The sequence below is a fragment of the Mesocricetus auratus genome, unplaced genomic scaffold (assembly GCF_017639785.1).
Source record: "Mesocricetus auratus isolate SY011 unplaced genomic scaffold, BCM_Maur_2.0 Super-Scaffold_2245, whole genome shotgun sequence".
Classification (NCBI taxonomy): domain Eukaryota; kingdom Metazoa; phylum Chordata; class Mammalia; order Rodentia; family Cricetidae; genus Mesocricetus; species Mesocricetus auratus.
Genome location: NW_024429180.1, coordinates 5905654 through 5921830, shown reverse-complemented (window position 1 = coordinate 5921830; position 16177 = coordinate 5905654). Strand labels below are relative to the sequence as shown.

At 49.5% G+C, this 16177-nt stretch overlaps 1 protein-coding gene across 1 annotated transcript; it reads right to left on the bottom strand.

The window, feature by feature from the left end:
* Positions 1-2189: 2189 nt before the first annotated feature.
* Sox21 (SRY-box transcription factor 21) lies at positions 2190-6151 on the bottom strand. Its single transcript, XM_040746282.1, has one exon. The coding sequence runs from the start codon at positions 4634-4636 to the stop codon at positions 3797-3799; it is 840 nt and encodes a 279-aa protein (XP_040602216.1). The 5' UTR covers positions 4637-6151; the 3' UTR covers positions 2190-3796.
* Between the last annotated feature and the right edge of the window lie 10026 nt (positions 6152-16177).

Below are 16177 nucleotides of genomic sequence, written 5' to 3'. Positions count from 1 at the left end.
GAAGTCACCCCCCTGGCAGCTGTGTTCTCCAACACAGGGCCAACTGCTCAAAACGCACTGTTTCCACCTGTTTGCTCAAAGCTGAAAGTAACAAGCTCCGTCCTTCGGAGACGAAGTTTTGTGTAAGGCTTTTAGGCACCCGTGACTCCAAAGAAACGTCGCGTTTAAACCAAACTGGAAATTGGAAGGGCAAAGCCGAGGTGGCGATAGGAGAAGAGGGCGAGGCGGAGGACCTGCAGAGTAAGGGAATGCAGGAAAATAGAGAGGGGGCAACAGAGAAGCGGGGAAATTGCCCCTCTTGCCCTGGCTACTTTCTGACTCTGGTACCCAACCACCCCCGGCACGTACGCGTACGTTCTCCACACCTTCCTGCCTGAGAGCTGCTCCTGCTACTCCACATACCCACCCTTAGGACACCCCCCCACCCCGGATTACTGCACGGTCTGCCTGACCAGAGGCCCTCTCTGGGTGTAGACCCCGACCCCAACAGCCAACTCGTTAGTGAAGATCAGTGGAGAGCGCGCGGTGAGGGGCCTGCCCAAGGGGTACCCACAGCTGTGATGGTCCAGGGTGCATCCCTGGTCCTTCCCCTCCCCCGCGGGGTACCCACAGCCGTGATGGTCCAGGGTGCATCCCTGGTCCTCCCCCGCGGGGTGCCCACAGCTGTGATGGTCCAGGGTGCATCCCTGGTCCTTCTCCCCCGCGGGATACCCACAGCTGTGATGGTCCAGGGTGCATCCCTGGTCCCCCTCACGGGGTACCCACAGCTGTGATGGTCCAGGGTGCATCCCTGGTCCTCCCCCTGGTGATCTCTTCGCCTCCCTTTGCCGCTCTTTGTAGACTTCCTCCCTTTCTTCTGCGCAGGGAGCCTTTCTCCCAGAAAACGCAGGACTTTGGAAGAGGGTGGGAGGAGGGGGCACAAGGGGCGACGGGGGTGGTGGTGGTGGTGGAATCTTCTGCTGCTGGGGCCCGAGCTGGTAGGCTCGGGAGGTAACTAAGATTTAGGGCCAGGGTGATTTCCAGCAAGCTGCAGGAAGTTCCGTGTTGAGAAGCGATGGGGCTGCCACAAAAGGGGAAAGACGGAAGCTTTGAAAGGATTTAATTAACCGTGTCAGGGATAATTACCCCTGGACAGTCCAAATTAGTTTTGCATAATCGCTCAGAACCATATGAATTAACTTATAATATTGCAAAGAGCCCGGGGAATAACAGGAGAGGGATCGTTTTAATTACTGAATCAGGGTCAAACCAGCAGAGCCCATTTCTCACATTTCCAAAACTTTCCATGGTTTTTAAAATATTATTCCGCTGGGAGAAAAAAACAATGACTTTAAGAGACTCGGGCCCTTATGAAGACGTGAAGCTCCGGGATGGCTTCTGTCAATTTGGGGGGGAAACAGGTCTCAGACCTCTCTGTGTAGAATCCCGAGACTTCCCAACTCAGGCCTTGGGCGCGTTCCTGGGCTTCACACACCCCACCCCGCCCTGGACACTGCCCGTGCCGGATCATTTTCCTTCCAAAACTACAGCGGTTATGAACTTAAACTTGCCTCCAGTGGAGACTTGCCTGGTCCCGGGAAGCCAGCCCCTCTCCTCCGCGTCTGCCACAGCTGCCCTTCTCTTTGGAAGCTATCAGCACGACAGAATACGGCCTCGAGCAGGCCAGAAGTTGTACACTTCTGTTGGCAGCGATTGCCCTTCCAAAGCAAATCCTTAAAGTGCAAATAAGGAATACCCTAAAGATATGTGAACAAATTACACCGATGTAAGTGGCAGGGCGGCTCTGCAAACAAGATGAAGTGGTCAGACAACTTTCCCCCCTCAGAAAAAAAAAAAAACAAAACGCTACCGGAAGCTGCTGGGAGTACTTTGAGCAGTCTAGGTGTTTCCAATTGGCTCTCCCCTGCTGGTTCATGAATGCTTCCCACCCCCACCCCACCCCCGAGAGATAATGCAACTGCTTGGGTTCCCCCCCTTTTTTAATCTTTCCTATTCACGATTAAAAATGTGATAAATCAGGTTCTTGGCCCTGAATAACAATGGCTTGATTTAGATTTCCTAGTAAATCCATTCAAAAGTGAAACAAAGACGGCCTTGGAGGATACCTTACATTTCACCTGGGCCGGGCACCGCGAGGGCAATTCAGATAAAAATCTTGTTAGTAACTCAACAAGAAATAGAGGATTTTCTCTTTTCCCTGGTTCAGGCTTTATTTAAACTCTTTGTTCAAAAAAAATGGACAGAGTGATAGTAGGGCTCTAATTTACAGATATAGCTTAGACGCATCTAATATTAAATTAGAAGATCGTACAAGAAAACCATTTACACATAAAAGTTAAAACCAATATTTAGACTTTTAAAACTTTATCTTACATAAAGCCAAAATGAAACTAAATACATGTTAGCAACTTCATTCACAAACATTAGTCAAAATATATATACACTTAAAAAGGAAAAAAGCTATAATTTGAGGAGTTTTTTTTCTCTAAAATGTATTTTATTGTAATTTGCAAGTGAATTGCGGACTATCTGGAAAATAAGCTAATCGGAAAGTGAGCTCCGAAAAACTCATGGAAACAGTTCAGGGTGGGAGGGGAATGTTAGTTTGACAATGAGAGGCAGCTTTCAAAAACAACTCTGTGCTTTCTGTTTTCTTTCCTCCAGTTCTGATAAGTAATAAATATATAATTACGGCTCAGACAAAAAAGTCTGATTTATATCTTAGATAAAATTGCGATTCTGAAATAGTTCCGCAATTCTTAAAAGTTAACTTTGACATTTGCTCTACGTGTATTTTTGAGCCTAGAACCGACTCAAATTTAGGGCAACAAGAATAGCACATTTTCCAAGACCCGATGTTCTCACCGACATACACACATTTACAGTCTTAATGTGAAGGCAGCCACGAGGGGAAAATAGCAGGCGAGCTTTCTACGCTTTTGTAAACTGCTGTCACGAGGTCACGAGTCCAAGCCAGAGGACTCGGGGAGACTTCTAGTAGGTTTTCCAAGGGTGGAATATCCAACTGACAACTTCCACCCCACACGTATTCCATCGCATCCCTTGTTCTTGGGGAAGAAGAAGAAGATTTAAAAAAGAGCTCCTGCTTTTCATTTGCATACGGGATGAAACAAAAGGACCGGTGATCATCTCTCATACAAAGGCCAGATTCGAGCCGGTCACTTGGTCAGGAGTAGATCCGGTGTGGGAGTCTGCAGAGCTCTGCAGAGTCCAGACAACAACACATACACAGAGGTCGGCTGCCCAGAGCACCCTACTCTAAGAGGCTAAGGACAGGCCATCAGCTCCCCTTTTCCAGATATTTCAGACCTACCATCAGAACCGGGTGCACGCATGCAACACAGACCGAGGAAGACCAGGGACGGGGGGAGGTGGGTGGGGGGAGGAAAGACGAGACAAAAAAAAAAAAAAAAAAAGCAAAAAGTCCAACCAACAAAACTGGAAAAGCCCACCAAGTTGTGAAGTTTCTCCTCCCGCCTCCTTGGGTCAAAACGCAACAGGTCCCGCAGTGCAAAGCAAACGCCCGAGCTGGCGCACGCACGCACCAGTGCGGGTGGGAAGCGATCCTAGAATCCGCGCGCACGCTCGCTCGCTCGCCCCCTCGAGCCCCGGCGGGCAGGCGCCTCCGCCTGACACCTTTACATCTATGTACACGCGAACCGGGGGGCCCCCCAGCCGCCCGAGGGCGCACGGGAAGGCCGCGAGCCCCGTACCTATACATATGTACACGTGTGCGCTCGGGTCCTCGCGGGTCGGCCCCGCGGGGCGGGGAGTGTCATAGCGCGGCGGCGTAGGCCGCGGGGTACGGGTCCAGCTGAGGCTTGCCCATGCCTGGCAGCAGGATGTAGGCGAGCGGCGGCTGCAGCCCCGGGCTGGGCCACGCGCTGCAGTTGCACGGGATCATGTAGCCCGGGTTGCCCGGGCTGGGGTGCGAGTGCGTGTGCCCCCCGGCGGCCGCGGCGGCCGCTGCAGCCGCCGCCGCCGCCCCGTGGAAGGCGCCCGCGCCGGCGGTGGGGTACCCGAGCGACGACGCGTACGGCAGGCCGGACGACGACGACGACGACGAGATCTCTGCCATCTTGGAGCCCAGGTCGAGCAGCGAGTAGGGGCTGCCCGCGGCGGCGGCGGCAGCGGCGGCGGCGGCGGCGGCGGCCGCCGACTGCGGGAAGAAGACGCGCGCGGCCGCGGCGGCGGCGGCGGCGGCCGCCTTCTCCGGGTTCGCGAGCAGAGACTCGGGCACCAGGCCGCCGCCCGCGCCGGCGTGCAGCCCGGCTCCGGCCTTGAGCGCCGGGTGCTCGGCGTCCGCCACGCCGCCCAGGCCGTAAGGCACCGGGAAGGCGAACTTGTCCTTTTTGAGCAGCGTCTTGGGCTTGCGCCGCGGCCGGTACTTGTAGTCGGGGTGCTCCTTCATGTGCATGGCCCGCAGGCGCTTCGCCTCGTCGATGAACGGCCGCTTCTCCGACTCGGTGAGCAGCTTCCACTCGGCGCCCAGGCGCTTGCTGATCTCCGAGTTGTGCATCTTGGGGTTCTCCTGGGCCATCTTGCGCCGCTGAGCCCGCGACCACACCATGAAGGCGTTCATGGGTCGCTTGACGTGGTCCACCGGCTTGGACATGCTGTCGCCGTGCCGCGGCTGCAGCCCGCCGCCGCCGCCGCCGGGGCCCTCGGCCTCCGCCCGGAGGAAATCAATGTTGGCCGCCAGCGGGGACCCGCTCAGCCGGCGACCGCGCGTCCAGGCGTCGCTCCCGCTCGGGAAGAGGGGAGCAGAGGGACAGCCCAGGGCCGGGGCCGCTGCGTCCCGGGTCGCTTCGGTCTCCCCGGCCGAAATTCTAGGGAAAAAAAATCCTCTCCGGGACTCTGGGACTTCTGGGCAGCGTCCCCACTCCGCGGGGGCACTTTGCCCTCTGCTGTCTTTTTGTGTCCTTCTGTCCGGTAGCCTTTGCTCTGCTCGCCAACTCCCTGCAGGTGGCCACCGCCTGGACCGACTCTGCCCTCTCCTCGTCTTCAGTGCCCTAAATGCCAAGCAGCCCCGAAAAGTTGAGTGACACAGGATCCACCAAGTTGAGCCGAGAAGCTCACCGCCGCGTGCTGCCAAGTGCCAAAGGGGGCTCCCGGGCTCTGGAGTGTTTGGGTTTTCCGCGGTGACTTTCTCGTTTGACAGAAGCAGATGGGAGTGGGGGAGGGGTAGCCCCCTCCCCGAAGAGGAAGAGGAGAGGGGGGAGGGTCTGGGCGCGCAGAGCACCGCGATGGATAGAAACGCAAACACACCACCGGCCGGTCTTCTCGATGCGAGTCAGGGTTGCGCTGATGGAACCCCCACCCAATGCGATAGCTTTGCCGAGGGTGGACCCTGTCCCCCGCGACACCTGCCTCGAGAGTCTCGCTCCCCGGCTTTCGCTCAGGAGAGGTGAGGAGAGAGGCGGGATGAGGTTTCCAGCAAGCCTGAAGCTGCCGGGTCTCAGTGGAAACGGTCCGTGCTCTCCGAATCGCTGCGCCGAGCCGTCCCCGGGGTCATGCTGGCTCCGCCGGCTCCCAGCCTTTCCAGGCTCGCCCGCCGACTCTGGCCTCTGGAGCACTCCGGGCGCGGAGGGCGGCGCCGGGCAGCGCGGCAGGCCGGGCCCGGGCGGCTTCTCCTCCTGGCTCGGGTCGTGGTAGCCAGACACTCGCAACTAACTTCTTGCAAGTTTCCGGCAGGGGCTCAGCCGCGCCCCTCTCGGTGAGCGCGCCGCGAAGCGTGCGCCCGCGTGTGTGCCGCGCCCGAGAGCCCCTCTCTCCCGGCTTCTCCCCGGGCCGAGGGCTGGATGGGTGCGGGCACCCGGGTACCGGAGGAAGGGGATTAAAGAAAACGCGCCATCACCTCGGATCGCAGGTCTGCGCTAGGGTCGCTCCTGCTTTCCCCGCTCGGAGCCCCTTCCGGGCCCAGGCCGTCGCTCTGCCGCTCCCAAGGTGGCTGGAGCCCTCGGTACCAGCTCAGGTGAGTGTCGCCACCTGCGAGTGTGGGCGCCGGCAGCGGGCGCTGGGTGTGCATGTCCAGCCGCGACTGTATGTGAGTGTGTGTGTGAGTGTGTGTGTGTCTGTGTGTATATCCTGCGCGTGCGGAGGAGGAGGAGCCGGGGACTCCAGGAGGGAGGAGGGACCAGCGGAGTCTCCTCCCGCTCCCCCCTCCCCGACCTGAAATTAACAGGATCGCCCCCCCCCCCCAGCTCTTCGCCCCTTCCCAACACTCCTCCTCCTCCTCTTTTTCACTCTGAGTGCAGGTTTAGACGAGTGGAGAGTCCGCCGCGCGCCGCGGAGTCTGCGCACTGTTTGGCGCTTGGCAAGCCTGGGTGTCCCCGGCGGTTGCCCCTGTTCGGCCCAGCGCTACCGCGGCTCTGCTGGCGGCTCCGGGAAGCCTCTTCCGGGAGGATAAAGGTGGTACACCCGAGGAGCGGCGCTTCAGGAACTGCGGAGGAGGAAGAGGGTTAACCCTGAGGAGGTGTGGTGGGGGCGGAGGCGGGGGGGGTGCGTCTTTGAAAGTGTTTGCACTGTTCCGAAAGGCAAGAAATTACTCATTTTCCTTGGAGGGCCAGAAGTGGCGTGCAGCACACACGCTGCCCGCACTCCCTCGCCTGGCGATGCACTCGGTCCCAGGTAGTGAAGCGAAAAAAATAAAATCTTAGGATGGACAGGGAGACTTTTGGCAAGCTTTGGGCAAAGGGGCGAGCCTAGGTTGAGTCCGAATCTGAATACCCAGCTCTTTCGCAATTGCCTTCTGCCTTGTTTTGCTTTCTTTTAATCCTGACCACCAGAGCTGTCTTGGTATCATCTCTTTAATATTCAGTCTCTCCACCGCATGGTAGGGGGAAGGTGCCTCAAATCAGAAGTATAAATCATTTTTTTTCTACACAGACTTAAAAACCATGCTTCACACTGGACTACTTTTGCGCTGCTGTGCGCATTTTCATGCTTGGTAATTAGAGCAATTATAATTGACGCTCTGAACAAAAATCAAACAGGGTAGTTTTGTTTGCAAACCTCCCTCCCATCTCGCTGGGATCCCCCCCCCCCAGGTAGCTTCTGTGTTTCAGGCTGTTTACTTGCCTTCTTCCTTTGGTTGTTTGCAAGTAACAAATTTGTACAAAGTTAAGTATTTTTATGCCTTCTTGCAATTGATGTTTAATTTGTACACGCACCAGACCCTTAAAGCGCTGATTACAATTACGGCGTTGACGGGAATTGTTTTGTGTGTGTGTTTATTTAAGAATTGGGATTGTTTTGTTGCTCCTTTAAATTGAAGATTAGCAATTGCTTTTGGGAACGTTGGTGGAGATGTCATCAGACGTGCCAGTCAGTGGTAGTGGCGTGTTAAGTGGGTTTCTGTTTTCCCTAGCTGTCATGTTTGGTAAATGCTTGTTTCGGATTGTGTTTGTTCCTTCTGTTGCTAAAACAATGGAACTGATTTCTCTAGAATCATATTCTTTAACACACTCTAGAAGACACTGTCACTCACACACTCTGGGTGGTGCAATGTTAAGACTAGGTGTAATTACATAGACTAGGATATGAAATATACTGTTTCATGATGATAAACTACCAAATTACCATCTGTGAGCTTTCAGCTTACCAACTTGCATAATAGGTTTGAGAGAAAAGTACTACACAGTGTCACACAAAGAACATATATATGGGGGGATACAATGTATGAAAACTGTTATTCACTAATCATTCAGAATAAAGTTGAGTCAAATAATGAAATTATCTTGACATAAAAATGATTGAAGGTTGAAGAAATTAATTTATGTTGGTATTTTAAATGATTATGTGCTTCCAATTTGTCTTTAAAATCTTCAATAAATTATGATTGCATTGAAATATTTGTATATATGACCAAAAGCTATGCTTTATATATGTTATATGTTGTCAAAATCAGATACACCAAACTTCTTCAGATAGCCCTGGTATAAAGGGTTTAATATTGACTTTTTGATGGATGAACCGTGTTAGAAAGTCCTGTAGGAAGCAAAGATGTAGAAACCAACTTGTGTGCTTCATGTGTTCACTAAACAAAACTTTGCACATTTAAAAATAGGAGGGGTATGAGTTATCAGTTCTGGATTTTTGAGGATCAGTATTCTTGGCCTGAGACCTTGACATCCAAGAAAAGAGCACCCCAGTAATTGTGAGATGAAGGAAAGTAGTGTGTCCCTGTTATCCCCTGGCCTGAACCTGGCTGAGCTTTTAATAAAGGAAGCCCTGAGTCATTTTCGTGTATACATACCCAAATGTAAGTTCACTTTTCATTTGGTACTGTGTTATGTTCATACTGGTAGCGTGGCATGTGCTTAGCAGCCCTGGTGCAGTTCTCCTGAAAGATGAAAATCTAGTTTGTAGGAAATGGAGTGGCCAATGTGAGGACCTTGCAAAGGACAGAGGCATTGCAGAGAACTGCGAGTGTAATGGGACTTGTCTTGTGAACTCTTGGTAGGCATCCAGAGACCAGCCTGACTCCTGAAGGGTCTCTTTTCCATAGGGACACAGTAACACCTGGAGCCACAGATGGGAAACAGAGATACACTTGCAGGAAAATGTCTGTGGGCGTCCAGCTACTCAGTCTCCTTTCCAATCCCGAAGCCTTCACTAGGAGGCAGCAATGAGGTTGGTAGGAGTAGAAAAATACCTGGCTGTACAGAACCAGCCGGCTTCTGTTTCCTTCTTCCTGAAGGGGTAGGAATGCTGAGGTCCCAATAAGAACCTAGGCATTTCCCTCCAACTTTTCAACCCTCCTCTTCTTTCCCACCTCTTCTTCCGGATTCCTTCGCTCCCCCTCCCTCCACTGTCCTTCCTCCTTCTTTTAAACTACGTGGTACCTTCAACACACAGAGGCCACGCCTCCCGGTGGGACCCCAGTGAAAGAACGCTGAAGCTCAGCTTAAGCCTAGGCTGTGGAAGACCCACAGGCAGCAGGAAGTGCAGTGCAGCCTGTTTGACCTGTTGAAAGGCAAATGAGCAGCTGGTGACAGCGGCCAACCTTACTTAGGCTTCCCCACAGCTGTGCTCTTCTCCTTTTAGCCCCCTGGGGGCGAGGGGAGCCCACTACAGGGTCCCAGTGAATTAAAAACAAGAGCAGGTTAAATCAATAGCTACAAATATGTCTGTTTTCAGGCTGCTGTGACGTTCTTGCCTTTCTGAGATTCCAGTCCTCTGATTTTCATTGTTCCCGCTGTGCCCACAAACTAAGGCTGTGCTGATCAGTTTTGGAAACACCTTTCTCTTCCTGACTGTGTCCAGGCACTGGCTAAAAGAGCATTACCTACTGACAAAGCCAGAAACACTGAGATGTCTCCTGCCTCTCCAACTTCCTGCTCTCCCCCTAGAAAGAATCTGTCTAAACTAATTAAAGACAGGCAGTTGCATAGAATCCCAACTTTAGACCTCAAGAACCCTGCAAAAGTAGCAGAGAGCTGTAATTCTCTGTAGATAAGTGCTTTTAGGCCAGATCTATCTATCTATCTATCTATCTATCTATCTATCTATCCATCCATCCATCCATCCATCCATCCATCCATCCATCCATCCACCCATCCATCCATCTCTTTGGTGGTAGTGGTTGGGGTTAGTCACTATGCTTGAGCAAACCCAGGAATGCACAGCTTCTAATGTGATCTGTGGTGTTAAAAGCATTGTTCCAACTTCCCGGAGTTCTCAAATGGAGACTGGCTTTTGGAGGGACGAGGTCGGCCATACCATTATGTCACCAGTACCTCTGTTGATTAGAGAAGGAACAAACCAGAGAGAATTTCTCCCAGGTGTCCTCCTGCTGACTAGGAACCTGCCTGTGGGTGCATGGGAGCTCACTGGAAGAGACATTTTCTAGCTACCAGGACTGAGTTCTTAAGGCACTAGGCCTTTCACATGGACCATATTCCTGTGCTTTTAGGAAAGCTCTATAATACTAGAGTTACACTTCTAATTTACAGGTTGGAAAATGGAGCCGGAGAGCAGGTGGGTAACTCCACAATCGACTGGGTCCTCCTAACTACGCTGGCTGGCTGAAGATTTCAGTCCCAGTGAGCTCCTGCCTTCCCATGTTCTTAGCCTCTGTGTGACTCGGGTCCGGCCCTCTGGTGGGGTGCAGGGAGTGGCTGATGGCCATTCCCTTGTAAAGTGTTCCAAGGACCCACGGAGCCTCTCTGAGGATTCCACGCCACAGTCGGTTCGGCCTGGTCTGCTGCCAGCCTTCCCTTGTGTCTATGCCATGTCAGCTGCAACCCAATGCTCTCACTCCCGGGACCTCCCAAGGCAAACACCGAGCTGCTGCCCGCCTTGAGTAAGCCCAGTCACTACCCTTCCTCTGATAGCCAAGGGCTGCTAAGCGCTCTCAGCCGGTGCTATCTAATCTTAGACTTCTCCCTCCATCCCCAAGTTGTTGCCCCTCCCCCCTTGCTCCCCTCCTCTCCCAACTGCTGTTTCCTTTTGTGAACCACATATTTGGCTTAATCACAGTTCCCAATTCTCGATGCATTCTCATAATCAATCAGCCTATCAGCACCTCACTTTTATTATTTGGTTAGGCATATTTAGTGAATCGACAAATTATGTGTGAATCCACCACCCCAAAATATAAAATGTGTCCATAAACTTCAGTCTAACTAGATAATGTGTGCAGTAGACTTCTTACCAGCTTCCGAGCCCAGGGTAAACATTTCATGTCTTTGATGTTTGTATGGTTTAAAAAAAAATCTGATGTGTCCATAAAAATAATTGTTTTAGTTTTTAACTTGTGAAATTTTTCATCAGGAAACATTTGTCTTAATCCCTGCTGACTTCTTCCATGGTTTGGATAGATTCACTTTAGTCCTGTCCCTGCCCTTCATTCGTCTTAGCTGCTGTCTAGTGTTTGTATAAATATGCTGCAGTCTTCCTCTGCCTTCCTTGTTGGTGAAGTTGTACAGGCATTTCCAATCACATTCCCTGCTGTTTGTACCTAGAGTGAAATCTGGGAAGTGGGAAACTCACTTCATGTTATGCCTTATTTCCAAGGGGGGTCCTCTACTGGTTTAGTTCATACATGTATGTACGTATGTACATGTATATATGTGTACATATATGCATATATGTGGATATTATTTACAGCTATGACTATTGCCGTTTATTACGTAGGAATCAAGAGTCACTAGACTCAGTACAAGGTTAAATGAAGTTTATCCGGGGAGAATGCATTTGCACAAGAGGCGGGTGACCACCAAAGATTCCTGCTCCACAAATCCTCCCAGGCTGTTCCCTGCGACCCAACCAGAAGCAAGAGAGAGCTCTGGGGTCTGGAACTCCAGATCTAGTCCTCTCCTCTGTCACATCCTCACCTGTGACCACGCCCAAATAGGCGTGGTCAGTGCTACAGGTGTGGACGGGGTGGATATCTCACTACAATTATCCTTTTAGTCCAAAGAAAAAAAATTAGTCTTGATACGAAATTATATACAAAGATAGAAAATATCAAGTGGGCTCTAGGAGAAGGGGAAGTAAGAACAGACACACTGAAGACCTACCTGTTTCCAGTGAAGCAACAGGAGCGAATGGAGAGAACTACATATCCAGTCCTAGGGTAAAGACATAACAGAGATTACTATAGAGCTGTCCTATGGGGAGTTTAAGACTTGTTCTAATATTTCTATCCAGGAAGAGAGAACAGTATTTGTGACAGTCTAATCTTCAACCTCATCAAAGACCTGAGAAGGAGGATAACAATACTAGGGCAGGCAGGAAGTGCAGGTGAGCATCTTCCAAAAGGTGCAGTGAAGATAGAAACAGCAGGCTGCCTGGACAGTCACCCAGAGTCTCACAGCAGCGTAGAGGCAACTCCCTTTGGCTAAAGCCTAGAGTATTGACTGACCAACACAGAAGCAGGGAGGTAAAAGGCTGTCTTACCCTGGCTTGGCAAGGTTCAGCAGTCTACTAAGTTTATCTCCTGCAAGCACAGTCAGACAGCGTGTACAAAATCAGTGGTTGAGGTGGGGGCAGTTCTTTGCCCAAGAGGTCATTAGCTGAGGAGAGAACAGAATCCTGAAGGAGTGACATCGGTGCCCAACATTTTTTTCAGGCTTTCAATGGGTCACTGCTCAGAGCTCTGAAAAGGCTGATTCTGTTATTACACACCTATTAGAGGTAATGTCTATTGTGGGTATACCTGTACAAATAAAAACTGACAATGCTCCAGCATATATCTCCACCAAATTGAAACAGTTTTTAAAATATTATTAACAATAAAGCAAATAACTGGCATACGACACAATTCTACAGGACAAGCAGTGGTTGAGACATCTAATCGTACTTTAAAGGAAATGCTATATAAATAGTCAGGGGGAACAATGACTCCCAAATGCAGATTACATAATGCTTTACTAACATTGAAGTTTCTTAATGCTAATGAGAAAGGAAAAACAGTCACAGAAAGACACTGGACAATATAGAAAAAAAACTTCCGAACTAAATCAGTTGGTGTACTTCAAGGATGTATTCACCTCAGTATGGAAACTAGGATATGTGTTACATTAGGGTAAGGGTTTCACCTTTGCTTCTACAGGAGAAGAAAAGCTTTGGATGCCATCAGATTTGATTAAGATTGGTTCGGACAGGAGAAACCTCTTGATGAGGAGAAATGATAGGTCATCTACCAATGTATATCTTACTTCTGACACCAGATATTGCGTGGGAATCAAGATTCATTCGACTCTGTACAAGGCTAAATGAAGTTTATTCAGGGAGAATGCATTTACACAAGAGGCAGGTGACCGCCGCAGGTTCCTGCTCCAAGGATCCTCCCAGGCTGTTCCCTGCGACTCCAACACAAGCAAGAGAGAGCTCTGGAGTCTGGGACCTCAGATCTAGTGCTCTCCTCTGTCACATCCTCACCTGTGACCACGCCCAAACGGTCCTAGTCAATACTACAGGTGTGGGCGGGGTGGGTATCTCACTACAGTCTTTTGTTCATTATCTGTGGTATATTTGATATACATAGACGTATATGTTTGATATGTACATATTCGTCTATATTGTATTCATGAATCAGTTTCATTATCTTCCAGATTTTTGGTCTTGTAGGAATCATTCTTTCATTACCAGAACCGCCCTTGAAATTGACATTTGTAGATACTACGAGGTTCACTTATTTCCATATATAATCTCAAGCTTTTAGAACCTTAACTTGAAAAAAGAGACCTGCCACTGTGCACTATTCATTAGTGCTACCTTATCCCTGCTGAAACTGGTGTGTGTCGACTTCTGTGCTTTCTGTTTTGATTATAGTTTAGTTTTGCTGCTGCATGATCTGGTAGAGCAAATCCTCTCATTGTTATTCAAAGGTGTTTTGAATACTCTTAGCCTTTCTGTTTGTACACAAATTTTAGAACAGAATGTCTAGTTACAGATGCTTTTTAAGAGGCCAACTTTTTTAAAAGGGCTTTAAAATTAAGATAGCTATAAGCCTGAGTGGTACTGAGAATTGAATATTTATAGTATTGACCTTCTTATCCATGAACCTAGTATCTTTTCATAGTTTTGCTGAAATGAAATAAATTTTACTTCTCTCAGTGAGATCTCTCCTCTCCTCTCTCTCTCTCTCTCTCTCTGTCTCTCTCTGTCTTTGTGTTTGTGTGTGTTTGGATAAAATTCTTATATCTCTACTATTTGTAGGTATTTAGTGTTTTAAACTATTTTATTTTTAAGTTAGCCTACAAAGCAATGTTTTTATTACTTCATTTTCATACAATTTAAAATATTTTTAAAACATTTGCTTGCTAAGATGAAGAACATTTTAAGATGCTGTCTTCAAAAAAGCAATGTCTTTTGGGCTGGAGAGATGGCTCAGAGGTTAAGAGCACTGACTGTGCTTGCTGAGTTCAATTCCCAGCAACCACATGGTGGTTTACAACCATCCATAATGAGATCTGGTGCCCTCTTCTGGTGTGGAGGAATACATTCAGGCAAAAGGTTGTATACATAATAAAAATAAATAAATCTTTTTAAAAAACGATGCCCTTTAGGGGTTTAATTTCCTGCTTATTTTCAGTAGTTAGAAATCATTTGATTTTTATGTTGACTTTTAAATGGCAACCACATGACAGAAATAGAAAATTTATCCGTTTGCCCAGTTAGCTTTGGGACAGGGTCTTACTGTTTTGCCCGGGGATGACTTGAACCAGAGATCATTCTCTCTCTCAGCACAAGCTACCACATCCGGCTTGAAACCACTTCAAACTCGAACGACTCATTTTAGCGTTTCTACATTAAAGGCATCTGTAATTCCTGAGAGCTCCATCCTCCTATCTGGCCGGGTGTTCTTTATCTACCTCTTGTGTCTCGATGCACAGTCCACCCTTCGCTCCTGAGCAGAGGAGAGATCTTTGTCTTTGTGCTGACCTGTGAGTGGCTTCCAGGAGGGAGGCACCGATTTTTATTTCTTTCTCTGTTTGTTTCCAGAACTTGGGACTTTGAGCAATCCAAGTTACTCCTAGCCTTATGCCACCAAACCACACCCACCCACAGATCTCCCCACAACCTTCTTAGTTACCATTTTACTTAGTTTAGACAGTTGGCCAACCAAGACATCATTCTTTATCTCTGAGGTAAGAATCCTGCCTCTCTGGGCACACAAACTTCTTCCTTCAGGCCTCTATCTGCCCAGCCTAGATTTTTGCCCATAAACTGCTTAATTTTCTTTGCTTGCTCTTAGGTAGGACATTGTGCTATCAAATCTCACTGTTCCTTCATCATCAGGGAAAACCTCCAGGGACTGAGAGATGTCTTTCCCATTTCTTGCTTGGCCTAGCTCCAGCACCCCACGATTGGAGGACAGGTCAGAGCCCTCCACCACTCCACAAGCTCCGTACCAACATAAAGATGCTTATTTTACCCAGGTCTTAAAAAATTTACTCAGTTCTTGTCTTCCTTCCTCACAGTCAGTAGGCTAGCCTGCTCTAAAGAGGGAGTTTCAGTACAGTCAGGGATACACAGAGAAACCCTGTCTTGAAAAACAAACGAGCAAACAAACAAGAATAAGAAAAGTTGGGAAAAGCAAAGCCTGTGCCTCCTTCTAATTTTTCTTACATGAACACGAGAAGCCCTTGGGCAGGAATTCCGATGTGTTGAAAACCAGTGCTTGATCTGACGGAATCTGTGCCGGTGGGTCCAGCTGCCTGAGAAGCTGACCTGTGACCTCAGTGGACTTCTCGTCCCCCTGGTATCCGTAGAGCTACACGGCGCTTGGATGAGGTGTTTGTGCGCTGAAGATGTCTGCACACTAGCCTCCCGGTGCGACCTGTCCTCTTGGTGGCCATCAGCCTCCATGTCCACATTGCAGTCAGTTGTCAGGAGTGGCTGGACCGGAGTGCCCGCTTTCAATGCCCTTCCGAAGCGGTGTCAGCTGTGCGGGCACGGACCCTGTCTGCGGGTTGTGTTTCTGTCAGACAAAGCCCTGCTTGTGATAAAATCCATCTTCGTTTATTCACTCACGACAAAAGGGGCCCTCATCGCGTCACGGGGCTTGCTTTTTAAAATGAAATCTCTCTCTTTGCTGTAAGGACACACGGGAGTGACTTGGGAGGCTAGGGACAACCAGACAAGGCCGTTCCATCAGCTGCACTTGCTAGCAACAGCTTCAAGTAGCTTTTAAAGGAAGGCGCTTTTCTTTTTTTTTCATGGCTCCAGCAGGCTCAGTTAGCAACTCCATGCTTAGTGTTTCATATCCTAGCTCTGCTGCCGTAAACTAGTGCCAGCAGCTCTTGGTCACAACTATTAACTCCCAGTGCGTCCTCATTCTACTTTGAACGCCCCAGAGGCAAGGGCTGTATCTTTTTGATCTTTGTACCCAGCCCTGAGCGTGGCTCCTGTCATCAAATTACGTGCTTAATAAATGGGTGACTGGTGAATGAATCGGCCTCACGCTCTAAGTCCATGTTTGCATGGGCAAGGGTAAAGAAACAGGTTGAGGATTTAACCCCCTGATTCATACACAGGATCGCTAAGCTAACCTCAACTAACCGATCTCCATGATGTCTTGAATAGCATTAGAAATGACAAGACTTAATGGACCCCCAAGTAAAAATTCTGCGTCCTAACCTCTGTCATCAAGACACATCAGACAGGGAGCCAAGAGTTGGCTGTGAAGTTAAGAGCATCTGTT